This window comes from Martes martes (genome assembly GCF_963455335.1).
Source record: "Martes martes genome assembly, chromosome: 10".
Lineage (NCBI taxonomy): Eukaryota > Metazoa > Chordata > Mammalia > Carnivora > Mustelidae > Martes > Martes martes.
This window is the reverse complement of record NC_137898.1, coordinates 115,249,025-115,275,990: the sequence shown is the minus strand read 5'-3', so window position 1 is coordinate 115,275,990 and position 26,966 is coordinate 115,249,025. Positions and strand designations below refer to the sequence as shown.

Here is a 26,966-nt window from a genome sequence, read left to right as displayed (position 1 = left end):
AAGTTCTTATCAATGGAGAAGGCAAGGACTTAAATCAGTATAGCAGTTTTACCCTTGTTTAACTGTGCTTTTCTGGTAACTTCCCATAACTGACTCCTCACCCCCAACATCTTTTGTCTTTAGCTGAAGGTGGAGTTCAAGATGATGGCTTGGGCCATTTCGTGGAGTTCCTCCGTATTCTGGCCTCTCCATGTGTGTATACACGAGGCATACATGTCCTTAAACTTGTGTGTTTCTGCGGTTGATCTTTCTACGGGAGGGCGGTCTCAGCCAAGAACCTAGGAGGGTAGAGGAAAATTACTTTTTGTACCCTGCAGCACCAGTAGTGAGAACTGCAGTGGACTAGAAGTCAGGAAATAGGTTTAATCCCCAGATTCGTAACAACAGCTGTTTCCTTTCACGGCTTTCATCCACAGAATTTCTTTACTTTTTTAATAGGTCACAGTCTAATTTTATTTTCCTTTGGAGTAACTACGTTTAGGACTACTCACTGGCCATTTAATCCTTTTCTCCCTAATAGGTGATACCCACGTCCTAGCAAACACACTCGCGCCACGCAGGTCCGCCTGCCGGGCTCCCGCGGCTGCAGCCCCCGTCCGCGCGCTCACGCGGGGCCGCTTCTGCCGCTGCGGCTGCATCTCGGAAGCATCTGGCGGACAAGTCCCTTCCAGCCCGGCCGTCTCCCCTGTCCGTCCTGGACCGCGTCCTTCCCCAGAACCGCGCCAAGCGCCGCAACGCGACCTCCGCAGCCGCGCGCGCCCCGGGCCTGCAGACGCGAGGCCGAGCGAGCGGACACCGAGTCCACGGCCGTGCGCGACCCAAGGCCGCAGAGCGGAGCTCGGGACGCCCGGATCACTACGTGGCTGGGGAAGTGTTCGCGGCTCCGCAGCGCGGAACATCCGCGGCACGAGGCTGTCTCCGTCCTCGGACCTTCCTGGTCGCGACCAGAGCTGAACACGCCAGACGGCCCCGACTCCACAGCGAACCGCTTTCTCCGTGTATCCCCGCATGGAAGGTTCTGGAACTTCCCGAGCAGCAGCGCCGAGCGCCCGGCGGCCTCCCGGTCTAGCCCCGGAGCCGCCCCCCGCGCAGCAGCGACCGGCGCGGGCCCTCGGGCTCGGCGGGCAGGGGCCGGAAGCCGGCACGGAGTTCCCCGGGCCGCCCCGCCAAGCGCCCGGCGGTCTGGAAATTTCTGAGGCGTCGACCCCGGACTTCCCCTGCCCCGAGCACGGCGCTCGTCGCTGCCGCTCCCCGCGGGGCCGCCCCCGCCGCCGCCGCCCCCGGAACGGCCTCCGCCGAGCGCCGGCAGAGCGACGTGGTTCTCCGGACACGACGCAGGCCGGGCTGTAACCGACTTTGCCCAGCGCCGCCGGCCGGCCGCAGCCCTCGCCGGCCGCAGCCCTCGCCGCCCGCAGGTGCCCAGGGCGCAGGCGCGGGCGCAGACGCCGGCACCGCCCCGGAGGGAGTCCGCGAGGCGGGGCGGAGCGCGGCGCTCCCGCCGGCTGCCCGACGGTCCGACCCCGCCGCCCCAGGAGGATGTGAGGCGCGGAGGCAGAAAGACAGCTGCTGCGCGGGCCACGGGACGGCCCCGCCGGCCGAGGAAGGCGCGTCCGGTCGCTCCGGGACGCAGCATCTCGGCGCCCTGGCGCGGCGCTGACGTCAGCGGACGTCAGCGTGCGTCAGCGCGTGCCCCGCTTGGGCGGGGGCTCGGGACGCCGGAGCCGCGCCGACCCGCAGCATCTCCGAGGGGCGCCGCGGTTCGGGCTCGGGGGAGGCCGCCGGCTGTCGCGCCGTGTCCGCGTGTGCTGCCCCGGCCCCGCGGTGAGTGTGGGCCCCTTGCGGGCGCGGGTCAGCGGCGCTGGCGGGCGGGGAGGGACGGGGGGAGGTCGCGGCCCTTCGGCCGGACGCGGGGGCAGGGGCGCGGCGGGCTGCGGGCTCCCCCGGTCGCGGACGTTTCTCGTCGGGGTTTCAGGGCCGAGCTGTGCGGGGGCCGGCCCGGCGCGCGCGCTGGACCCCGCTCTCGCCGCGTCCCCGCAAGGCGTGCAGCCGGGTCCCGGGCGGGGGAGGGGTCGGAGGAGCCCTGCGCCGCCGGCCGGTCGACCCCGGGGCCCACCGCCCGGGCCTCACCGCCTGGGGCCCGTGGCCGAGGCGGGCGTGCGCGCTGGCTCGTCGCGGCGCCCGGGGCTTCGCGTTGGTGAGCGGCTGACGCCCGTCGCTCCTGGTCACTTGCCCGCTGCTGGGCCCACTTGCGGTGCGCACGCGGCGCTCCTGCCCGCTGACCGCCGGGCCGAGTCGCCAGCGAGGGGGGCGGGAGCGAGGGCGCTGCCGGGGAGGGCGTGTCGGGCTGCCCGCGGAGGTGGACGGCTTTAAAACGTGCCGTGACTGCCGCTGGGGCCGCGGTGCATCGGCTTAGAGAAGGTTGTGCTGACCCGTCTCTGAACGTAAGTCGCCGTGGACGGCACTGAGTACGCGGGGGTTCGTTCTCGTTACCGGGAAAGCGCGGCTTTCTGAAGCGGCCTTCTTTTTCTTTTCAGATTCACAGCCTGGAAGAGCCCGTCTTTCCCCTCATTTCTTTCCCCGGCAGTGATAAACCCTATTATGGAGACCCAGAAACTTTGTAAAGGGATATAGCTGGAATGCTGTGGAGTGTAATTTTGTGTACGAAGTATAGTTTGAAAGGGTCAGGTGTCTAAAGAAAGGAGGCCAGTAGGGTTAACTGTTGGTTTGTTGTGCGTAAACGATTCTGTTCGTAATAGTTACTCATATGTGATGACACACTGGGAAGGATGCGCTGTGTCATGTTAAGTTGATTTCTCTTTACAAAATGAATGACTTAGATACATGATGTTTAAAGACAGGCTATTTAATCATTAAAGGCAGTGTTAAAGTTCCTGTTGTGGAAATTTTATGGTTAAATGGTTTATGAAGACCATACCTTCAGTCGAGCAAGTCTAACCGGTGTGCAGAGTGAGGAGGACAGACCATGATGCAGCCGGAAGTGGGAACAGATACAGTATTTAACAGAGATGGAAGAGTTAGCACTTAGCTTTAAGCAGAATCTGTTTGACATGCACACTAAAACAGGTGTAGGTTCAGCAAAGCTTGTGGGTGTTGATGTCCCCAGAAGCTGTCCTTGTAGCTAGTCCAACCCGCTTAATACCGTGGTGATAACCTGTGTGAAACTAGCCTTCAGATAAATAATCTGACCCTAAGAAGACTTTAATTCTTGTTTGCTAGAATAAAACGAGATTTAAAAAAAATATATCATATTAAAGGGCTTCAAAGAAACCTGCATATAGTTTTTCCCACTTGTAGCATAATCAGTAATTGGCTTGATGAATAGGCTTTGTAGATTGTAACTAAAAGCATATTGAAAGCATAATTTAGGTACCCTATAATTTTTTAGAATTTTGGGAATATCACCCTCAAAATATCAAGTTTTAGCACATTTCCGTAACTGTGCCAATTTCTTTCACGCCTTATATTAGTATTACACCAAGCAATGAGCAGTTAGCTGTTGAGTTAATAGGAGTTAACCTGAAACAGAACTAGATGTTATCGTGGTAATTTACGATAGATATTCATCCCACCTGAGTGTAAACTCAGGCATAAATCCCATAAAGAAGGTGTAGTGAATTTTACATTAAGTAGGAGCCTATTGTTTGATTCTTCTGTGTGGTAAAGGAACTAATTTCACGTGAAGAGAGGAGAAATTTCATCTGAAGGTTTTTGGCCATTAAAACGTAAAATCGCTCATGCACAAAACTACTTCCCAAAGACTTGTCCCAGGTTCTTCATGGCAGAGAATTAAGAGTACCATGGAAGATAGCACGATCTTACCAAATCAGACCACTGGCGAGAAACAGAAAATAAAATACGACTTTTCATGTGAACTCTATAGAATGTCTACATACTCAACGTTCCCCAGCGGCGTTCCCGTTTCCGAGAGGAGTCTGGCCCGGGCTGGTTTTTACTACACTGGTGTGAATGACAAGGTCAAATGCTTCTGTTGTGGCCTGATGCTGGACAACTGGAAACCTGGGGACAATCCTGTTGAAAAGCACAAACAGCTCTATCCTAGCTGCAGTTTTATTCACAGTCTGGTCACTCTCACGAGCCGGGATTCCACCTTTAAGACGACTTCTCCAGTGAGACACAGTTCTCCACATTCATTATCTCCCACTTCGGAACATGGTGGCTCCTTCAGTGGTTCTCGTGCCAGCCTCGCACCAAGCCCAGCTAATCCTAGAGCCGTAGAAGACTTCTCCGCATTGAGGACTAACCCCTACAGTTATGCAATGAGTACCGAGGAGGCCAGATTTCTCACTTACCATATGTGGCCGTTAACCTTTCTGTCACCATCAGACCTGGCAAGAGCTGGCTTTTACTATATAGGACCTGGAGACAAAGTCGCCTGCTTTGCCTGTGGCGGGACCCTGAGTAACTGGGAACCAAAGGATGATGCGATGTCAGAACACCGCAGACATTTCCCCGACTGCCCGTTTTTGGAAAACTCTCTGGAGACACTGCGGTTTAGCATTTCAAATCTGAGCATGCAGACACACGCGGCTCGACTGAGAACGTTCATGTACTGGCCGCCCAGCGTACCGGTTCGGCCCGAGCAGCTGGCAAGTGCTGGTTTCTATTACGTGGGTAAGAAACTCTCACGTGGTGGTATGTTTTATCAGGTTCACTTTGTTTTACGTATTAGGATGTGTGTTTAAGTTCAGTCTCGTTTTCTTTAGGTCGCAATGATGATGTTAAATGCTTTTGTTGTGATGGTGGCTTAAGGTGTTGGGAGTCTGGAGACGACGCATGGGTGGAGCACGCCAAGTGGTTTCCAAGGTAACTATTTTGAAAGGTATTACTGCCCCAGACTGTGCTTACAAGAGGCAGGTGTGCTTGCAGAATTTAGGTTACATTTTGGTATAACAAAGCTGCCTTTATGTTGTTGGGAAATTGGTCTTTTAAAGCACTAAATCGAAGGCCTCTGGCTCAGCCGGGGGAGCATGTGACTCTCAGTCTGGGGACCGTTGAACTGCACGTTGGGTGTAGAGTTTGCTTAATAACTTAAAATACACCCGAATTTTCACGTTAATTGTTTTGATAAAAATGTTTTAGAATGTTCTCTTTTCTTTTGTAAGCCATGTATTCAGGATATAATATAACTTGCTGTGATTTTTTTAAAAAAGATTTACTTATTTGAGAGAGGGAGAGAATGCTAGCAGTGGGATGGGCAGGGAGGGGAGAAGACGAGCAGACTGGGTGCTGGGCTTGATCTTGGGCTGGATCCCAGGACTGAGACCATGACCTGATCATTGTCAGATGCCTAATCACCTGAGCCACCAGGTGCCCCTAATTTTAGTTTATTCTTGAGGATTCATTTATCATTATGGCCATATGTTTTATCTGTAGAATTCCCATTTTTGCTTTAAAGAAATCTTAAGGGTTACAAAGATGTATAAAATTGCACAAAAGAACATATATTGGAAAAAATTTAAGAGAAAAGGAGAATAAGAAGGGACATAAAGTGATCTAGAAAAAGGCAAATACAAAAATGCATATAAGGAAAGCTGATTAAATCTGATTATAATTGTAAATTATTTTTTTCTGTACAGTTTATCTTGTGATAAGATCTTCTGATATCTTAGTCACTGTGTTTCTAGCAGTATGTCCTGTTTTCTTTTGAAGCCTGCAAAGAATTGAGAGGCAGTATTGTTCGTGGAAATAGAATTAGAAATGCTTCATTTTTGAGGAGCTGTGTGAACTTGGAGTAGTTGTGTGACCTATTTGAAACTGTCCTTATCTGTATAGTGGGGGTGTTGGACTAGATAGTTTTTTTTAAATTGTGAAAAAAATAACAAAATTTACCATTTTAACCATTTCTAAGCTTATAGTTCTGTGGCATTAAGTACATTCACATTGTTCCTCCGTCTTTACCAGCAGACTTTCTCATCTTCCCAAGCTTATACTCATCACAGGAACTCCCCATACCTGCCCCCCACCCCAGCCCTGCAGCCACGGTTCTCCTGTCTGAGTCTGACTAGGTATCTCCCATCGGTGGGATCATACAGGGCAGTGTTTTGACCTGTGAGCGCCTTTTATAATGACGAGGAATCTCTTGAACCCCTTCAGGAAATTAAAACATATTTTTGTTGTTTTTTTTTTTTTTTAAGATTTTATTTATTTATTTGACAGACAGAGATCACAAGCAGGCAGAGAGGCAGGCAGAGAGACGCAGAGGAGGAAGCAGGCTCCCCGTCAAGCAGAGAGTCCCATGCGGGACTCGATCCCAAGACCCCGAGATCAGGACCCGAGCCGAAGGCAGAGGCTTAATCCACTGAGCCACCCAGGCGTCCCTATGTCGGTTTTTTTAATATAAACTTGAAATATTTTATTATGGGTCAGTACATTGTTAAAAGTTGTGTTTTAAAATTTTATGTTTAATATTCATGATATAACAAGGTAAAATTTGACCTTCTAATTCTTGAAAGTGACATATTGTTTAGATTACTTAGGAAAGTGTATTTTGTCAGAATTTTAAATGACTAGATTATGCTTGGCTCTATGGGATTAGTTGCATAAAATTTGAAATTTAATAACAGTATTAGAAAGACAAAAATAGCTTTTCAGTTCCGGGGTTGGAATTACTGCATTTTGTCCTTTGTAAAACAAAAGAAAACAAAATTTTGGTTTATTTCCATCATTTGTGTTTTGTTGAAATGGTTAAATAAGGGAAAAAGGCTTAGGGTGCTTTGTGTGAACACTTCGGAAAGCCGCAAATTTTAATTGTGGATAATCTTTAATCTCAGTAAATGGAAAACCAGAATGGATAATTGTTATCGGTGTATTTACTTGTCATGTGTCTGAGGGCCGACTGGAGAATGTTTTAGATGCTGGAGATGGAACAGTGATGACGGCAGTGATCTCTGTTCTTACTGAACGTCTTAGAGGAGGGGTGATATATGAGCCAGGGCTCATTGTACTTGCTTTAATCATAATGAATGTAAATTAATCCGTCCCAGAGCAAAAATAACTAAAAACTGTATGACGACTGAGAACATCGTGAGAATGAGCTGTTTATCTCCGTGACAGACTGAAGTCATGAGCTTCCGTGGTCCCTGCTGATTCTGGCCAGTCAGTGGTTGAAGAGCATTTGGATTGTTTCCAGCTTGGAGCGATAAGCATAGAGCCACTGTAAACATTAATAAACATTTGTGACAGATGTTTTCATTTGGCTTGGAAGACCAGCTAGACGTGGGATGGATGGGTTGTGTGGCAAGTTTTCACTTCCTACGAAGTGCTGTGTTGTTTTCTTAAGTGGCTGTGCTGTTGTAGGTTTCTGCCGGCAGCCCGTGAGCTCTCCCCGTGTTCCACATCCTTAACTGTAACTGGGATCATCATTTTAGTGTGGCCATCCCAGAAGGTGTGCCTTCACACTTCTCTGCGCTTTTAAGTAGCATTTCCTTAATGAGTAATGACGGTGAGCAGCTTATTTGCCTTCTACATACCTTCTTTGGTAAAGTGTCCAAATCTTTGGCCCATTTTTTTTTTTTAAAGATTTTATTTATTTATTTGACAGAGATCACAAGTAGGCAGAGGCAGGCAGAGAGAGAGGAGGAAGCAGGCTCCCTGCTGAGCAGAGAGCCCAATGCGGGGCTCGATCCCAGGACGCCGGGATCATGACCCGAGCTGAAGGCAGAGGCTTTAACCCACTGAGCCACCCAGGCGCCCCTCTTTGGCCCATTTTAAAGTTTTTTTAATTACTAAGTTTTGAGAGTTCTTAGAACATTCTGGGTACACGTTCTTTAACAGGTGTTTTGCTACCTTTGAGTTTGTGGCTTGTCTTTTCATTGTTTTAACAGTGGCTTTTGAGGATGTCATTTTATTAGTTTTATTTTGTATGGATTATGCTTCTGGTCTCTTAGCTGAGTGATCTAAGGAAGAAAAGATTTTCTGCTGTCTTCTAGAAGTTGCACTGTGTGATGTTGAACATCAGCTCTGATTCATTCTTAGTTTCTGCACATGGCCGGGCGTAGGTGGAGGCTCGTTTTTGCGGGTTGGTGCTGAGCTGTGGTTAGCAGCAGGTTAATGAGCTACCGAAGGGATAAAATGGAAGTTGGCCGATCAGTGAGCTTCTTGGAAGGCTTTCAAGCGGCTCTGGGAGTTGGCGAACAAGTGTTTGGGAAACACCGTCATAATGCATAGAGATGAAAATATTTCTCTATGTTTTGGAAGGAGGGTTTGTGCTTCATTGGTAATGGAAGAGGGATCCCTGAGAAAGATAAGCAGTTCTGTTGTGAAAGATCCCATTTTAGGAATACTAATTACAGCTTTTGAAACTATGTGAAACCCCAAAAGTAAATTGTCCAGAACAGCATTTTTCAAGTCTTAGCTTGTGCTCCTTTGAGGTCTAAACCCTTTTATTGTTACTTGTTAATGTGATTAAATAGAAAATGGCAGAATGCATCAATACATAGTAAGAGTTAGTGTTTTATGAGGGTTTTTAAGGATTTTTTTCCTGCTCATTACATATGTGTACTAGGTTGTGATGTAAAATGTTAATACCGTGGGCACAGAGTTTGAAACCCACTTTTTTAGAAAATCAGGTGATTTTTTTTTTTTTTTTAGGTGTAAAACACTTTACAAGTAATTTTCATCTTCTGTTATAGGTGTGAGTTCTTGATACGCATGAAAGGGCAGGACTTTGTTGATGAGATTCAAGCTCGATACCCTCACCTTCTTGAGCAGGTGAGTAAGTTTTTATACTTGTCACCGCTGAATTCTCCTAAATGATAATGACAAAGAATATTATTAAGAGTAATATTCACATGTGTGTTTTCTTATTTTCTTAACATTGTGTTTTCTTATTAAGTATGGTTAATTGCTTTATATCCAATTAATGAGACCTTTAATTTTTACTTTTTTTTTTTTTTAAAGATTTTATTTATTTATTTGACAGAGAGATCACAAGTAGGCAGAGAGGCAGGCAGAGCGAGAGGAGGAAGCAGGCTTCCCGCCGAGCAGAGAGCCCGATGTGGGGCTCGATCCCAGGACCCTGGGATCATGACCTGAGCCGAAGGCAGAGGCTTTAACCCACTGAGCCACCCAGGCGCCCCAATTTTTACTTTTATAACTATCTTGCTTATGCAGGGCTTTTTAAAAATTTTTTAGGGGGCGCCGGGTGGCTTATTGAGCATCCAGTTTTGGTTTCTGCTCAAGTCATGATCTCAGGGTTCTGGGATTGAGCCCCATGCTGGGCTCCCTGCTCATGGGGAGTGTATTTGAGACTCTCTCTCCCCCTTGCCCCTCCCCCTGCTCATGCTCACTTGCTCTCTCTAAATGAATAAATTAAAAAAAAAAAAAGATTTCTTGCTTTCAGGGTTCTGAAAAATCAGTTTCCCAGTGTACAAATTGGTGGTGGGCTTGGAGGATCGGTAGTGTCTCCATCTTTTTCAGAAAAATAAACAAACAAAAACAACTTGTTAGGACTTTGGAGCCTCTGGGAGTGATCCAGCTGAAATATCTTTTAAATGGAATGAGGAACCATTAATTTTCCCCCCTTCCCTGAAACTAGAGAAATACTTGAACTCTCTTTGGAAGTAGGTAAAGTTTAAGGGGATTTTTTGATGATGAAGGTAAAACAGAGCAAAGTAAGTATATAAATCGCCTGGTTTTCCGAAGAGTGTGTGTGTTACTGGAGGTAAACTTACCCTGTTGCTCTGTTTAAGGTTGGGATTTTTTACTTTACCTATTAATTTTTCTCCTGTTTCATAGCTTTTGTCAACATCAGATACTCCTGGAGATGAGAATGCTGATCCGCCAAGTACGTATGAAAGTATTCCAGATGTAGAATGGGAATTTTTATAAGAATGTTAAGCATAAAAGTATGTAAACAGAGGGTTTGATTTCTGAGGACATAGGAAAAAGTGCTGGGAAGTTAACTAATATTATGTGTCTCCGAAGACTCAGGAGGCTTATACAGCGTTTTAGCAAGTCTGCTAAACTTTCTTCTTCAATACTGACCTTCCAACTGGGGAACAGGACATATGCAGAAGAGAAGTAATCATCACAGATAGCTCAGAGAATACCAGATGAGAAGTGTGAACAGTAAGCTGTCCAAAGAGTTTTCTATAAGCCAGTATGTTTGGAAAGGGCTGGTTGATGGATGATTTAAGAATTGGGCTAGGTGTTAGCTGTTCATTAGGTGTGTACTATTTGTGCAAGAATAGGAAATAGATCTGGTTAGAACTTCGTTCTGGCCACATCTGGCCTATAGTTAATGTATGTCATTGACATGTGTTGGGTGTCCAAAGTGAGATGACAGTGCACCATTTGTTGGCATACCCCATGACTCAGATGAGTCAGGAGTGGTGTTGGGATTTGGAATTGGTTTTGACATGATAACTCTCTCCTGTGTGATGGAACTGGAAAAGACAGCAGGGCTCACCGCCCTTGATCTAAATGTATAACCAGGTTTCCCATGGACCACCCTGTGCAGCTCCCTAATACAGAGACTGTCACATTTTTTCTCTTTGATAGTTTCTGTGGTCTCTTCCGTAACTCACAGCTCATAATCTTGCATCACCGAGGAAACAGACACAGTCAGAAGAGGGTTGCTCCCATTTCCTCCCAGCAAAGCCACCAGTCTGAGGCGTGTCCGTACCACTCGCCTTTCTGTTGGCTTCATGAAGGAGCTAAGGCCAGCTTTTCTCCTTGTCCTTCGTCCTCGGAACCTCAAGCCTCCTGCCGGCATCAGAATATTGCGTTGGCAGTGCTCGGCCCCTTCTGTTTCCATAGCATCAGGTTTTCAGTCTCCAGAATATTTATTTCACTGTATGAACCTGATGCACCGTAGCCAGTCCCCAAAAGACGCTTCCTTGAGCCCATGTCATTTTCCAGCTGTTGTCTCACTTCCTTGCTTCCTTTTACAGTAAAATGTGTAGAAAGATTTATCTGTGCTTGCTTTCCTATTTCTTTTCTATTCTTTCTTGAACTTACTTTACTAAAAACTGCTCCTGTCAGGGTCACCAAGAACCCACCACCTTTGTAAAGCCACTGCTTGACCTGGTACCCACAGACAGTTGAGTCTTTATCTCGTCCTCCCCCAGCTTTATTAGGATAGAATTCTCGTATGATGCTGTATAACTTTAAGAAGTGACGTGATTGATACACATATATTGCTAAATGATTATCATGTTAAGATTACCACATCAGTCGCCTCACATAATTTTACTTTTTTTGTGTAGTAAGATTTACTCTTTGTAACTTCCAGGTGTGTGATCCAATACGGTAATCTGTGCCCAGCACACTGGATATTAGATTCTCAGAACTTACTCCTCTGATAAAGTCCGTCCATGTTATTGCAAATGACAGGGTTTCCTTCTTTTTTTATGGGTAAATAGTATTCTGCACATATTACCACATTTTCTTTATCCAGGTCTGCTGATGAACACTAGGGGTTGTTCTCATGGTTGGCTGTGGTGAGTCATGCTGCAGTGAACAGGGGAACGCAGGAAAGCTTTCAGAAAGTAGTTTTGTTTCCTTCTGATAAATACACAGAAGTGAGATTGCTGGATCGTAGGGAAGTTTTTTTTTTTTTTTTTTTCTTTAAAAAAATTTTTAGATTTATTTTAGCATGCGTTCATAAGCAGGAGGGGGTACAGAGGAAGAGGGAGAGGCGGAGACTCTCAAGCAGGCTCCTGCCCAGTGCATAGCCTGACACTGGGCTTGATCTCACGACCCTGAGATTATGACCTAAGGTGAAACCAAGAATCAGATGCTGAACTGACTGAGCAACCCAGGTGCCCGGGGAAGTTCTAGTGTTAATGTTTTGAGGAGTGTCCATACTGTTTTCCGCAGCGGCTGCATTACTTTACATGCCTCCCAGTGGTTGAAGAGGCGTCCCCTTCTGCTTCCTTGTCAGCGCTTGTTTCTTGGGCTGTTGATTCTAGCCGTTCTGACAGGTGTCAGGTATAGTTTCTCATTGTGGTTTTGATTTGTGTTTTTCTGATGATGAGTGACGTGACGTGACGTTGAACATCTTTTCATGTGTTTTGGCTATTCGTATGTCTTCTTTAGGAAAATGTTCATGTTTTCTCTCCATTGTTTAGTTGGGTTATTGGATTTTTGGAGAGTTGAGTTTTAGAAGTTTTTTATATATTTTTGTTACTAACCCTTAATCAGGTAAGTCATTTGCAGATATCTTCTCCCATTGTGAAGGTTGCCTTTAGTTTTGTAGATTGGTTCCTTTGCTCTGCGGAAGTTTTATATCTTGCTGAAGTCCCAGTAGTTCATTTTTGCTTTTGTCACTGGAAGCAAGGGTGCTTCCAATGACATTTCTAGTAAGAAGTTGCTGTGGCTGATGTCAGAGAGGTGGCTGCCTGTGTTCTCTTCTAGGACCTTGATGGATTCCTGTCTCACATTGAGGCCTTTCATCGATTTTGAGTCTATTTTCATGTGCGGTGTCAGAGAATGGTCCAGTTTCATTCTTCTGCATGTGGCTGTCAGTGTTCCCAGCACCATTTATTGAAGAGTCTGTCTTTTTTCCATTGGACATTGTTTCCTGGTTTGTTGAAGGTTAGCTGACCATAGAGTTGAGGGTCCATTTCCAGGCTCTCTATTCTGTTCCATTGATCTGTGTGTCTGTTTTTGTGCCAGTACCATACCGTCTTGATGATTGTGATACAGCTTGAAGTCCAGAATTGGGATGCCACCAGATTTGGTTTTCTTTTTCAACAATCCTTTGGCTATTTGGGGTCGTTTCTGGTTCTTCTTCTTTTTTTATTTTTAAGATTTTATTTATTTGTTTGACAGAGAGAGCACAAGTAGGCAGAGAGAGGGAGAAGCAGACTCCCCTCCCAGCAGAGAACGCAATGCGGGGCTCGATCCCAGGACCCTGAGATCATGACCTGAGCCGAAGGCAGAGGCTTAACCCACTGAGGCACCCAGGCACCCCTCTTTTCTGGTTCTATACAAATTTTAGGGTTGGTTGTTCTAGCTCTGTAAAAAATGCTGGTGGTATTTTGATAGGGATGGCATTGAAAGTGTAGATTGCTTTGGGTAGCATAGACATTTTCACAATATTTGTTTTTCCAGTCCCTGAGAATGGAATGTTTTTTCATCTCTGTGTCTTCCTCAGTGTCTCTCATGAGTGTTTTGTAGTTTCTAGAGTACAGATCCTTTATCCCTTTGGTTAGGTTAATTCCTCGATATCTTACGGGTTTTGGTGCAATTATAAATGGGATCAGTTCCTTGATTTCTCTTTCTGCTCCATTATTGGTGTATGAAAATGTAACAGATTGCTGTATGTTGATTTTTTTTTTTTTAACATCTGTTCTAGCAGGTTTTTGGTGGAGGCTTTCAGGTTTTCTATATAGAGTATCATGTCACCTGCAAATAGTGAAAGTTTGACTTTTTTAATGCTAATTTGGATGCCATTTATTTCTTTTTGTTGTCCGACTGCTGAGGCTACGATTTCCAGTTCTGTGTTGAATAGTAATGGTGAGAGCAGACATCGCTGTCTTGTTCTGACCTTAGAGAAAAAGCTCTGAGGATACTAGCTGTGGGTTTTTCATACGGGGCCTTTATGATGTTGAAGTATGTTCCCGCTAAACCTTTGCTGAGGGTTTTTATCACAAGTGATGTGCTTTGTCAGATGCTTTTTCTGCATCTGTGAGGGTGATATGGGTCTTATTCTCCGTCTTCAGGATCTCGCTGATTGATTTGCAGATGTTGAACCTCTCTTGCAGCCCAGGAGTGAACGCTACTTGATTGTGGTGAATGAGTCGTTGAATGTACTATTGGATTCAGTTTGCTAATACTGTGTTGAGGATTTTTACATCCATGTTCATCAGGGCTCTTGACCTGTAGTTTTCTTTTCTGGTGGGGTTTTTGTCTGGTTTTGCTATCAGGGTAATGCTGGCGTCATAGAATGAATTTGAAAGTTTTCATTCCTTTTCTTTTTTTTTTTTGGACTGGTTGAGAAGAATAGATATTAGCTCTTTAAATGTTTGGGAGAATTCCCCTGGGAAGCCATCCGGCCCTGGACTTGTGTGTGTTGAGGGGATTTTTGATTGCCGATTCAATGTCTTTGCTGTTACGGGTCTGGTCAAGTTTCCTATTCTTCCTGTTTTAGTTTTGGTAATTTATGTGTTTCTAGGAGTTTATCCATTTCTTCTAGGCTGTCCAGTGTGTTGGCATATAGTTTTTCATAATACTCTCTTAGGATTGCCTGTATTTCTGTGGTGGTATGATTCTTCTCATTGTGATTTATTTGGGTCTTTTCTCTTTTTTGGTAAGTGTGGCTAGGGGTTTACCAAATTCTCTCAGTTTCATTGATCTGTTCTAGGTGTTGTTTTTTTGTTTTTGTTTTTACTTTTTCTATCATTTATTTCTGCTCTGATCTTAATATTTTCCCCCTGTTGGCTTTAGACTTCCTCTTTTCTCTCCAGCTCCTTTAGGTGTAAGATTAGGTTTTGTATCTGAGACTTTCCTTGTTTCATGACGTAGGCCTGTATTGCTACCTACTTCCCTCTTAGGACCGCCTTTGCTTCATCCCAAAGGCTTTGGACCATTGTGTTCATTTTCATGTTTCCATGGAGTCTTTTATTTCTTTGATTTCCCAGTTGACCCATTCATTCCTTAGCTGCATGTTGTTTAATCTCCATGTATTTGTGGTTTTTCAAAATTTTTTCTTGTGGTTGACTTCAAGTTTCATAGTGTTGTGGTCTGATAATATGCAGGTATGATCTTGGTCTTTCTGTACTTGTTGAGGCCGGATTTGTGACCCAGGATGTGATCTGTTCTGGAGAATGTCCCGTGTGCACTCGAGAAGAATATATATTCTGTGGTTTTAGGATGGAACATTCTGAATACGTCTGTGATGTCCACCTGGTCCAGTGTGTCATTCGAAGCCATTGTTTCCTTATTTTCTGCTTTGATGATCTGCCCCTTGATGTGAGTGGGGTGTTAAAGCTCCTACTCTCACTGTGTCATTATCATTGAGTTTCTTTGTTAGTTCTGAATTGTTTTATGTATTAGGGTGCTCCCAGGTTGGGGACATAGATATTTACAATTGTTAGATCTTGGTGGACAGATGCACTAATGAAGATATAGTAACCTTCTTCGTCTCTTGTTACAGTCTTTGGTTTACAGTCTAGTTTGTCTTATATGAGTATGGCTACTCTGGCTCTCTTTTGACATCTGCTAGCATAATAAATGGTTTTCCATCCTCCTGACTTTCAATCTGCAGGTGTCTTTAGGTCTAAAATGTGTCTTTCGTAGGCAGCATATCGATGGGTCTTCTTTTTTGTTTTTTGTTTTTTAATCCATCCTGCCACCATATGTCTTTGATTGGAGCATTTAGTCTGTTTATATTCAGAGTAATTATTTATAGATTTGAATGTACTGCTTTTTATTATTTGGTTTTTGTTTGTTTCTGGAGATTTTCTCTGTTCCTTTCTTGTATATCGTTTTGATCTGTTCCACTCACAGAGGCCCTTTCAGTAGTATTTTTTGCAGGGCTGACTGAATGATCATGGCCTCCTTCGGTTTTGTCTGGGAAACGCTTCCTCTCTCCTTCCATTCTGAAAGACAGCCTTGCTGGGTGGAGTGTTCTTGGCCGCAGATTTTTCCCATTCAGCACGTTGAATACATCATGCCATTCCCTTCTGGCCTGCCAAGTGTGTGTGGGGAATCTCCAGCTAGCCTTATGGGTCTTCCCTTGTAAATTAAGGACTTCTTTTGTCCTGTTGCTTTTAAGACTTTGACACTATGGTTTGCAGATTTTCCTACAGTGAATCTTGGTGTTGGCCAGCTTTTATTGATTTCTAGGGAAATTCTCTGTACCTCCTGGATCTGGACATCCCTTTCCTTCCCCAGATTAGGGAAGTTTTCTCCTGGTATTTCCTCACATAAATCTTCTGCCCCCTTTTCTCTTCTTCTGGGACTCCTGTCATACCAGTGTTAGGGTGTTTGATGGAGTCACTGAGTTCTCCAAGTGTATTCTTGTGTTCCATAATTTATTTTTTTTAAGATTTTCTTTATCTATTTGAGAGAGACAGTTTGAGCCCATGGCAGAGGGAGAGGGAGAAGCAGACCCCTCACTGAGTTGGGGGCCTGATGCGGGACTTGATCCCAGGACCATGGGATCATGACCCAAGCTAAAGGCAGATGCTTAACTGACTGAGCCACCCAGGTGCCCCACCATAATTCTTTCTCTTTTGTTCAGCTTCATTATCTTCCATTACTTTGTCTTCTGGATCATTGATTCATTCCTCTGCTGCTTCTGCCTTGCATCAGGCCTGTTTCAATGATCAGTTATTGCATTCTTCATCTCTCACTGGTTCCGTTTTATTCTCTTATGTCTGTGGTAAGGGCTTCCCTGAAGTCTGCCATTCATTTCTCAAGCCCAGTGAGTGTGCTTACGATCGTTGCTTTAAATTTTCCATCAGATGTTACTTATAACTGTTTTGCTTAGATCTCTGGCTGTGGCCTTATCTTGTTCTCTGATTTGGGATAAATTCCTCCGTCTTGGTATTTCGTCCAAGTCTCTTCCTCCTTCTCGGTGTTAGAAAAGCCTGTTACGTCTCCTGCTCCTGAACACAACGGCCTTCAGAAGAAGAGGCCCTGCAGTGCCCAGGGCCTGGCGCTTCAGGGAGTGTCTCGGGTGTGCGCTGCATGCCCTCTGCTGCTGTGGTTTGGCTGCTCTGTCCTTCGGGCCGGTGGTCTGCACAGGCTCTCCTTGCCCGCTGTGGGCAGCGTTTGGTCCCTGGCCTGAATGCGGTGAGTTTTAATGCGGCGTGCTCGTGTCTGTCTGTGAAATGAGACGTGTCAGCGCGTCCACCAGCACCGAGGCCTTGCAGAACTCCCTGGTGGGGAGCCGCGGTGTGGGCAGGGGTTTCTGTTTGTCTTCTGGAGGAGGGGCCTGCCGCTCTGCGACGGAGGCAAGCTTGACCGGGATGGGCTTTCCCGGCAGTGTGTGGGGTGGGGTGTGGGACCTGGTATAAGCGGGGTACGCAGCCAGTGTGGGCGCTGTGCTGTTTACCGCAGGTGGTTCTGTGTTTATGCTGAGGGGTGGGGAGGGAAATGGGGCCAGAGGGTGCCTTTGGACCCAGAGAGGCGTCTCTGTAATGCTGCCTCCAAGAAGAGCAAGTAATCTCCCCCGCTGTGAACGCCAGGTGTTTTTCAGGTTTTTCAAGTCACTGTTTCCACACTGTCCACCTCCAGGTTGTTTGCCCACCTCCTCTCCAGTGGTAGGGCAGCACCCTCCAGCCTCAAGCCCTGCCTGCCGACCTTGGAAACTCCAGGCTTTAATCCTGGCTGGTTGCAGGAACTCAGGAAATTCAGCCCCAGTCATCTTCCCAGACTGTGCCTTTGGGGAAACACACTCCTTGTGCGTTCTCCTGTGTGCTCCTCTCTCCCCTTTCTTTGCAACCAGGGCTCCCTCCCCTCCACAGCCCTGTGTCCATTTCTTCTCCCAGACCACATTTCCACACTTGTACCTTCTTCAGTGTGGCTTCGTGTCTCCCTGTAACTGTGGAGTTTGTTCTGTCAGTCTTCAGGGTCATTTCTGGGGTATTTAGGATGACTTGATAGTTACCTGGCTGAGTTCAAGGGACGAGGTGAGCCTGAGGTCCCCCCACTCCACCACCATTTCAGCTGTCCCTGCCGCGCACCACCCCCGCCCCAATTTCGTGACTGTGTTCATCAAGGATATTGGCCTGAAATGTCCTTAATCTGTCTTTTAGTTTCAGGGTGATCTGGCCTCATGAAATGATTCTGAGATTGTTTCCTTCTCTGAACTATTTTGAAAGAGTTTAAGAGGGGTTGGTGTTAATTCTTTTTAAAATCTTCAGTAGATGGGGCGCCTGGGTGCCTCCGTGGGTTAAAGCCTCTGCCTTCGGCTCAGGTCATGATCTCGGGGTCCTGGGATTGAGCCCCGCATCAGGCTCTCTGCTCAGCAGGGAGCCTGCTTCCCCCTTCCCTCTCTGCCTGCCTCTCTGCCTACTTGTGATCTCTGTCAAATAAATAAATAAATAATCTTAAAAAAAAAACAACGGTAGAATTCATCAGGGAAATCATCAGATTCCATATTTTTCTTTGTTGTGAGATTTTGGATTACTGATTTAGTTATCATAGTTGTTACTGCTCTGTTCAGATACTTTATTTTTACCTGATTTAGTCTTGGTTAAGTTGTGGGTTGCTAGGAATTCATCCATTTCGTATATATCATCCAGTCTCTTAGCGTGTAGTCGCTCACAGTAGTCTCCTAGGACCGTCTGGATGTTTGGTGCACCATCCGTAACGTCTCTCACTGTGTACGATTCCTCTCTCCTGCAGGTTGGTCCAGCTAGAGGTTTGTCAGTTTCATTTATCTTTTCAAAAAATCCTAGTGTTCCATTGTTTTTTGTTTTGTTTTTGCTTTTGTTTTTACAGTTCCTGTGGCACTTACGTCTGTTCTAATCTTTAATATTTTCATGCTTCTGCTCACCATAGGCTTAGTTTGTTTGTATTTTTCACTTTTAATTTTTAAACTAGTAAGTTTTCTTAAAATTCGTGGGTAGTTAATACACTGTTACGTTAATTTCAACGGTACGATGTAATGATTCCATATGTTACTCAGTTCTCATCAAGATGGGTGCATTTTAATCCCCTTCCCCTGCTTACTCCATCTCTCCCCACCTTACTTTTCTGCTTTCTGGACATACAAAGTTAAGCCTTTTTTTTTTCTTCTTTTTCTTTTTAAGATTTGCTTATTTTCGTGCATGGGAGAGTTCATGTGGCAGGGCAGGGGCAGAGAGAATCTCCAGCATTCTCCCCACTGCACAGGGAGGCCGACTGGGGCTCGATCCCATGACCCTGAGACTATGACCTGAGCCAAATCCAAGCGTTGGATGCTTATCCAGCTGCCACCCGGGCGCCCCGGAGAGCTTTCAGTGTTCCTAATTTTGGTATTTCTTGCTAAAAACTTCCCTCTCAGAACTGCTTTTGCTGCATCTGCCCAGTCTGGGTATGTCGTGGTTTTGTCCGTCTCAGGTACTTGCTGATGGCTGGTTGATACCCCGTCGGGTCCGTCGGTGGCTCAGGAGTGTGTTTAATCTCCTGTATTTGTGACTCCGTTAGTTTGTTAGTTTCCTTTCTGTTACTGATTTTTAGTTTGATGCCATCGTAGGTGGAAAAGATACTTGATGCGATTTCCATCTTGTCGGGTTGTTAACGCCAGCTTTGAGGAGAGGCTGAGATCTGGCCTGAGGACTGCTGGGCGAGAGCTTGAGAAGCGTGTGTGTTGGGTGCTGCCGGGTGAGGTCCCCTCGGCGGAGTATTGTGCAGGTCTGTGGTTTCCTTATGAACACTGCGCCTGGGTGTTCTGGCCGGCGCCGAAAGTGGGCTGTTAAAGCCTCCTGCTTGTAGGTATTAGTCTTTTCTTCACTGTAGTTTTGTTAATATTTGCTTTAAACATTTTTTTTTTTAAGATCTTACTTATTTGTGTGTGAGAGAGAGGGAGAATGTCAAGCAGACGCCTCCCTGAGCAAGAGCCCGATGCGGGGCTCGATCTCACAACCCTGAGATCGTGACGGGAGCTGAAATCAAGAGTTGGCTTAACTGACAGATCCGCCCGGCTGCCCCTGGTTTAAATGCTAAGGCGCTCTGGTGGTGCATGCACACGCACCTGTGCATCTGTTAGGTCCTCTTGAAGAGCTGACCCCTTTGTCCCTCTGTGGCAGGCTTCTCTGTCTCCTCCCAACGATTTTTGACCAAAAGTCTGACTTGTTAGGTGGCCACTCTTCATCTCTTGGTTGCCGTTTGCATGGAATTTTTCATCCCTTTTCTTTTCATCCTGCCAGAGGGAGTCTCCTTTAGAGGCTTATTGTTGGGTCTCATTTCTTTAAATGTATTTAGCCATTCTGTGTCTTTTGATGAGAGAATGTGGTCCATTTACGTTTTAAAGTAATTACTGGTCCTCTGGAGACTGACTACGATTTTTCCCCCAGTTCTTTGTTCATTTCTTCCACTCACGCTGTAATCCTTGACTGACGTCTGTAGTAGTGTGCTTTGGTTGCTTTGCTTTTCGTCTTGTGTGTCTGCTCTGGGTTTTGTCTTTGTGCTCACCTGGATGTGCACGTAAAGCGTCTTAAGAGACGGACTCGTGTGCTTTATGCTGGTAACAGCTCACTTCTCTTCACCGCGCCGTTTGCACTGTTGATGTCCGACTTCTGATACGGGTCCGTCTAACAAGTTATTTCCGTTGTAGTTACTAAAGTTACTGTTTCACTTCCATGCCAGAGGTACAGTAACAGGAGAGGGTATTCTGAATTGACTCCATTTTTACCTTTACAAAAAGCTGTGCGCACTGGCGCGCGTTTCCGTGTTGCTATGTAGTGTCCATTTCAGCTTGCAGAGAACCTGCTAGCATTGGTTTTAGGGCAGGTTTAATATTGAATAACACCTTCAACTTTGGTTTTCTGGAACGTCTGTCTTTTTTTTTTTCCTTCATTTCTGAAGGATGGTTTTGTCGTTGTTCTTGGTGTGGTTTTGTTTTTCCGAGTCTGTCTCTGCTGGCCTGTACCGTCTCTGCAGACCAAGGTGTGGAGAGGCTGAGGGTGTCCCTTGTATGTGAGCAGATGTTTTTTTCTTGCTGTTCTCAAAGTTCTCTCTTCAGCTTTGTCTTTTCATATTTTCACTTTTACACATTGAGAATGATGTTTGGGTTGATCGTGCTTGTGGTTCTTTGATTTTACTGTTGCTGGAAAATACAGTAACAACTGGAAAATCTCTCCCATGATTTGGGAAGTTTTCAGCTGTTTTGTCTTTAAATAAACTTCTGATGCATTTTTCTCCTCTGGGACTCCTGCGATGTAGAGGCTCATTTGTTTGCTGGTGTCTTGTAACTTCCACAGACTTTCTTCACTCTCTGATTCTTTTTTCTTTTTTGTTCCTCTAACTGCCTGATTTCAAATAATGTCCCTTTAGGTTCTCTGATTTTTTTCTTCGGTGTGGTCAAGTCACTTGTTGAAGCTCCTGACTCAGTTTTCCAGTTCTGTTCCAGGATTTCTCTTTGGTTCTTTTTTGTGGTTTCTGTGTATTAAACTTTTGAAATGTAGTTCATTTTTTTTAGTTGCCTACTTTTGTTTTCTTGAATGGCGTTGAGTATAAGATGATAATATTCAGTTTGTTAGGCAATCCTAGGTCTCCATTTCTTGGTTTCCTTTGGTGTTGTCCTGTGGCCTGTTTTGCATGATTTGAGGAGCCTTTCATTGGTGTCTGAGCACTGGAGGAAAGAAACATCTCTTCTCGTCTTTACAGACTGGTTTTGGCAGATCAGAGACCTTTTCCTGTCCGTTCCCTTGGCGGGTACCTGCTTGGGACCAGTTGTGACGCTGTTGCTTTGTCTGTGGGGGGATCTCTGGTTGGTGGGATTACTGCCAGTGGCGCAGGCTGGCGTGGATTCTGTTTGGTCCCCTGGTGGTCCCCTGATGGAGGACAGTCCACCGTCCTGCAGGATGTTGGGATGTGGGTCTGCTGCACGGTCCGCAGTTGGGTCCTCAGGTGGCAGGGCTATTACCAGATGTGCAGACGGGTGTGGCCCCCTCTAGGTCTGTGGAAGGGCTCCTTTCTGGAGCAGAACGGGACCCTGGGCCCTGGCTGAGAGGGGTCGGAACTGAGCCCGGGGCTGTTTCTGGTTCTACTGCCAAGATTGAGGTCTGCGGACCTGGCTTTGGAGGCACAGGTGGGCATGTCTCTGGCCATGTCTCTTGGTGGGCAGGACTGCTTCCTGATGGTGTTCGGAGAGGCTGGAGCTTTGCAGGATCTCCAGAGGTACAGACAGGGGCGTCCCTCCCTGGGTCCCAGCGCTGGTTGTGCTGCTGTGGACTGAGGCTGAGGCCTTTCAGGAGCTGCAGGTGTGCACTGGGCAGCGTCTCCTGCTGCGTCCCTGTGCTAGCAGGACTGTTCGCAGATTGACGCTGGGATAGGTTGGTCGGATTCTGCATTCTGACCGGACTTAGTCGGTTTACCTCCAGTGGCTCCCGGACCATGGTGGGATGCAGTTCACAGGCAGTTTCAGCGTCGAGAGCTAGAACTGGGGTCTGTATGTCCGTATGCCAAAGCGCGGGTAGGCCTGGGTCCTCCTCATTCTTTTTTGTAGGGTGCTGGGGACAGGATCAAGTCTTATGGGCCTGTAGCCAAATCCTGAGGGTGTGGAGCTGTTCATGGGTCTGTAGCCAGGCCCAGTGTTGGCGAGCCAGCCGTCTGGGTGCAGGCCTGACTTGTTACAACCATTCTCCTTGGCATCGGGCTCCGCTGGGGTTTCACAGTCTTCTGCCTGGATCTCAAAGCTTTCCCAGAGGTGCAGTTGCTCGCTGGTGGGTTCCAAATTGCTGTTGAGTCACAGTACAAGTGGGGGACGTCTTATTTGGTAGTCTCGCTCACGTGACTCTCCTGCATCCTCCTCCAGACACCTTCTTCGCTTGGCTTCCTGGACGCCACTTTCTCGGTTTTCCTCTGTTTCTCTGGTTGGTCATGAACAGTCTCCTTTAGTGGTTCCTTTTTCGAACCAGAAATGATGGAGAATTTCTCAACACTTGGCCCAGAGTCACTTCTTCATTTCCTGAGCTCTAGGCTGGCATGTCCAGCTACATGTTTAAATCTCTACTTGATTATAATGGGTGTTTCCGAGTTAATATGATCAGAGTAGACCTTTTCTCTCGTCTTGGATCCCTCAGATTTATTCTTGTCTGGTCTTCCCCATCTCAGTTAATGGTAGCCACTTGCTGAGGTCAGAAAGTTGACTCAAGCCAGGCATCCTCCCCGCTCCTCTCTTGGTGTGTTTCATCCGCCGGATGCCCTTTCATCCCTGCCTTCCTGACAGCCCAGAATCTTCGTGCATCTCCCCATGTCCACAGGGTACTGTGAGCCCAGTCCACGCTGCCATCCCTGTCTTCCTGATGACCTGGCTAGTCTCCTCATCGAATCTCATGAACGTTTATTACAAAGCTGCCAGAATCATCTTCTGAAAACACAAATCGGGTTTTACCGTTCTTTACCTCAAATGCCTGCCGAACATTCTAGCACACCTAGAGCGCAAGGTAAACTGGCAAGGCTGTACACGGTCTGGGGATTGCCCTCCTCACTGCTACCCACCACTGTCTTGTTCTTTTTAATTTTCTTTTTAAGATTTTTTTTTTTTTAAGATTTTATTTATTTGACAGATAGAGATCACAAGTAGGCAGAGAGGCAGGCAGAGAGAGAGGAGGAAGCAGGCTCCCTGCCGAGCAGAGAGCCCGATGTGGGGCTTGATCCCAGGACCCTGGGATCATGACCTGAGCTGAAGGCAGAGGCTTTAACCCACTGAGCCACCCAGGTGCCCCTCTTTTTAAGATTTTTTAAAAAATATTTGACAGAGGGAGCACGAGTAGGGGGAGCAGCAGGCAGAGAGAGGGAGAAGCAGGCTCTCCACTAAGCGGGGAGCCTGACGAGGGGCTCATTCCCAGGACCCCGGATCATGACCTGAGCTGAATGGAGACACTGAACGACTGAGCCGCCCGGCACCCCTCTTTCTAGTTCTTGAACGTCAGGAACTTGTCTCAGGGCTCTTAGGCCTGCTGCTGTCTTGCCCAGAAGGTTTCTGTCAGAAGTTCCCCTGAGCCTCCTTCGCGGTATTCACACGCTGTCCCCGTGGTGGTGGTGCCGCCTCTGGCGGGCTGCCGCGTGCCTCTGAGCTGCGGGCGTGCTGCGCTCGTGTTTACTAGAACACTCTTCGGCAGAGGGCGGTCAAGCGTCTTGAAGGATGACGTCTTTTGTGATTTCCACCCAAGTGCCATACGGGTCAGCACCGACCCTGCTCCCAGAAGGTGCTTCCCCGATCGCCCGCGTCCGTGGTCCTCATCCGTGCAGTTCGTTGTAACCGCCCGACGCAGCTCTCTGTCCTCCCGACTGCGCTGTGAGCGCATTCCCGTCTTGTCACTGCGGTGTTAGGTGTATTTTGCGTGAACTCTCTTCCACTTCGCCCTCCTTCCCATCCGGGTTACTCCAGGTCATCCGTCCACCTCTCTGGGTCCCATTTCCCCTCAAGTCCCAACTGCTGCCAGCCTAGCAAAGTCTTTGCTGATGTCCCCTGCTTTCCGGGGGCAGACCCGCCGTCCTACAGCGTGTTCGTTCCCCAGAAGGACCGGACATCAGAATCATTTTGGGAATTGAAAAAGACATGGATTCCTAAGTCCTGTCCTTAGAGAGTCTCTCCCTAAGTGGGTTCCAAGATGGCGTGTCGGAAGTGATATTTGAAACAGGATATCCCCTTGTTCCACTCTCGTCGATCCTCTCGTGTTCACACCTTTGTTGGAATTCCAGGTAATTGGTGCATAAAGCTCGTGTGCCTTACCAGTACATGAGCACACGAGAGTAAAGACTGTGCCATTGTCATGATTTTTCTGTGTATTTTCACATTTGCGGAATTTAGCATTGGTATATGTCTTTTCAAATAGTTGTCCATTTTGGACCTGGTGAAAGTTGTTCGGAAGACGCGGTCATGATGAACACGCCCGTGGTGACGGCCGCCTTGGAGATGGGCTTCAGCAGGAGCCTGGTGAGGCAGACCGTGCAGAGCAAGATCCTGAGCACGGGGGAGAATTACAGAACCGTGAACGAGCTCGTGGTAGCGCTGCTTAATGCGGAAGACGAGTCCCGAGAAGAAGAGAAGGACCAGCAAACTGAAGAAATGGCGTCAGGTACTTGGGAATGTTCGTGACAGATCGTGGGTGTCAGATAAGGGAGTTTGACGGAAGTGCTTGTAGAACCGACGTGATGGGATGCAAGTGGAAGGCGGCGGCGTTCGTTCCGTGGGGGGAGGTACAGGGATTGTAAGTGTCGGTGTCCTTTACAGTTCTGCTTTCTGGGGAACAGCAGGGTTTGAGGACTTTTAGAGATGACAGAAACAGAGATCCTTTGTGTTACATGTACTGTACGATATGCCTTAGCTAAGTCTTGCAGAAGTTTCCTGAACGACAGGCATAAGGTTAAGTGCAAACCAGTCATTTTATGCTGCTTTTCCAAGCTCCTCTTTATTTAGTGCCTAAATTGTTTGTAGACTTGGTTGTTAGTGACTATGTGTGTATAGTTGGAGCCCTTTAAAATCTAATGGATTTTTTTTCTTTTTTCTTTTTTAAATGAAGATGATTTGTCACTAATTCGGAGGAATAGAATGGCTCTCTTTCAACAGTTGACTTGTGTGCTTCCTATCCTGGATAATCTTTTAAAGGCCAATGTAATTAATAAACAGGAACATGATATCATTAAACAAAAAACACAGATACCTTTGCAAGCAAGAGAATTGATTGATACCGTTTTAGTTAAAGGAAATGCTGCGGCCAACATCTTCAAAAGTTGCTTAAAAGAAATCGACTCTCCGTTATACAAGAACTTATTTGGTGAGTTTTTGGTAAGATTATTTCAGAAATCTGTGGGATTATGTTTGTGTTTCTGTTTAACAAACAAGGTAAATGGAATTAGCCGACTCTAGTGTGTACGTTTAACTAGTTCTAGAACAGGGACGTCCTCTCCTTGCCCGAGTGGTGTGACTGGGTGATTCCCGGTCTGTAGCTGGCCTCCGTGGTGGTCCAGGAGATGAGGAGTGGGGGAAGCACTCTGGTATTTGGGGGAATAATGCCTTTTGGTGTGTTTCTTTCCTCAGTGGACAAGAACATGAAGTATATTCCAGCAGAAGACGTTTCAGGTAAAACCAAATGAAGACTTAAGACCAAAAGGAGATGTTACTCTTTTTTTTTTTTCAATCGGGAGGTGAAGTAGAAACCCGGTGTGACCGAGTGCGTTGTTCCTACCAGGTCTCTCGCTGGAGGAGCAGCTGCGGCGGCTGCAGGAGGAGAGGACGTGCAAAGTGTGCATGGACAAGGAGGTGTCCGTCGTGTTCATTCCCTGCGGCCACCTGGTCGTGTGCCAGGAGTGCGCCCCGTCTCTGAGAAAGTGCCCCATCTGTAGGGGCATAATTAAGGGCACCGTGCGCACCTTCCTCTCGTAGGAGTCTCCGGAAGACGGCCGGACGCTGGAAGCCGTCTGAGGTCTGGAAGAATTACTGGGTCTTAGATTAGGACGTTTGTGTTGTCTTCTGCTTCGCTACTAGTGCTCGTTTCAGAACGTGAATATCCTGAGTCCCGTGTAATCTCCGTCTGGATGAGGGGGTTTGCGCGTGACGGGCTGTGTTAATGTGCGTGTAGGGAGAGCTTATGGGGGAGCCTTGGTGCCCTGAGGTGTCACGCGACAAGGGCGTGTTTGGTGTTTTTTCTGGCAGCTCTGAGCGCGACCCGAGGGAGTGCTGTTGACAGGAAGTGGACAGGGGAGTGCTGGAGTTCACCACAGTCACTGTGCCACATTCTTTTCGGTGTTTTTCCACTTGTGTTTTAAAATAAGGACTTTTTCTTACTGGTAAATAAGCTTTTCCCTAACTGCTGAGAAACCTCATAATAAAATTCTTTAAGAAGACTGCATCATTTTTTTTCTCCTGACTTAGAAAGTATTTTTTCCATGACTTAATAGGGTTATCAGGGTTAAATGAGTGACTGTACAGTAGTATCTGTCCCATTGTAAGCACTCAGATATTAGCTGTTAAAAGTGGAATTCATAAAACAAATTACTAAGAAGTGTTCTTAGGGGCGCCTAGGGGGCTCAGTCAGTGAAGCCTCCGCCTTTGGCTCAGGGCATGATCGTGGGGTTCTGGGGCCAAGCCCCGCATCAGGCTTCCTGTTCAGTGGGGAGCCTGCTTCTCCCTCTCCCTTTGACCCTTCCCTTGTTCTCTTGCTCTCGCAAGTAAATAAAATCTTTAAAAAAGTGTTCTTAAATAATGTGATTTTTGAAATTCTTTTAGGAGGACAGTATCTGTCTAGTTGCTTTGTGTATTATAATTAAAATCCATGTTAAAAATGAAGTAAAATGAGGCCGATCTGCATTGGGATTTG

At 46.8% G+C, this 26,966-nt stretch overlaps 1 protein-coding gene across 2 annotated transcripts; it reads left to right on the top strand.

Annotated features, from left to right (window-relative positions):
- Positions 1-1,471: 1,471 nt before the first annotated feature.
- On the top strand, positions 1,472-26,966 carry BIRC2 (baculoviral IAP repeat containing 2). Of its 2 annotated transcripts, XM_080814936.1 has the most exons (10): positions 1,672-1,821; positions 2,535-4,653; positions 4,746-4,845; positions 8,673-8,751; positions 9,778-9,826; positions 24,483-24,725; positions 25,170-25,424; positions 25,688-25,729; positions 25,839-26,072; positions 26,303-26,846. In XM_080814936.1, the coding sequence occupies exons 2-9, from the start codon at positions 3,756-3,758 to the stop codon at positions 26,030-26,032; spliced, it is 1,860 nt and encodes a 619-aa protein (XP_080671062.1). In that variant the 5' UTR covers positions 1,672-1,821; positions 2,535-3,755; the 3' UTR covers positions 26,033-26,072; positions 26,303-26,846. The 2 variants fall into 2 exon arrangements, with proteins under 2 accessions (XP_080671063.1, XP_080671062.1); XM_080814937.1 differs by having other exon boundaries at positions 1,472-1,821; positions 25,839-26,966.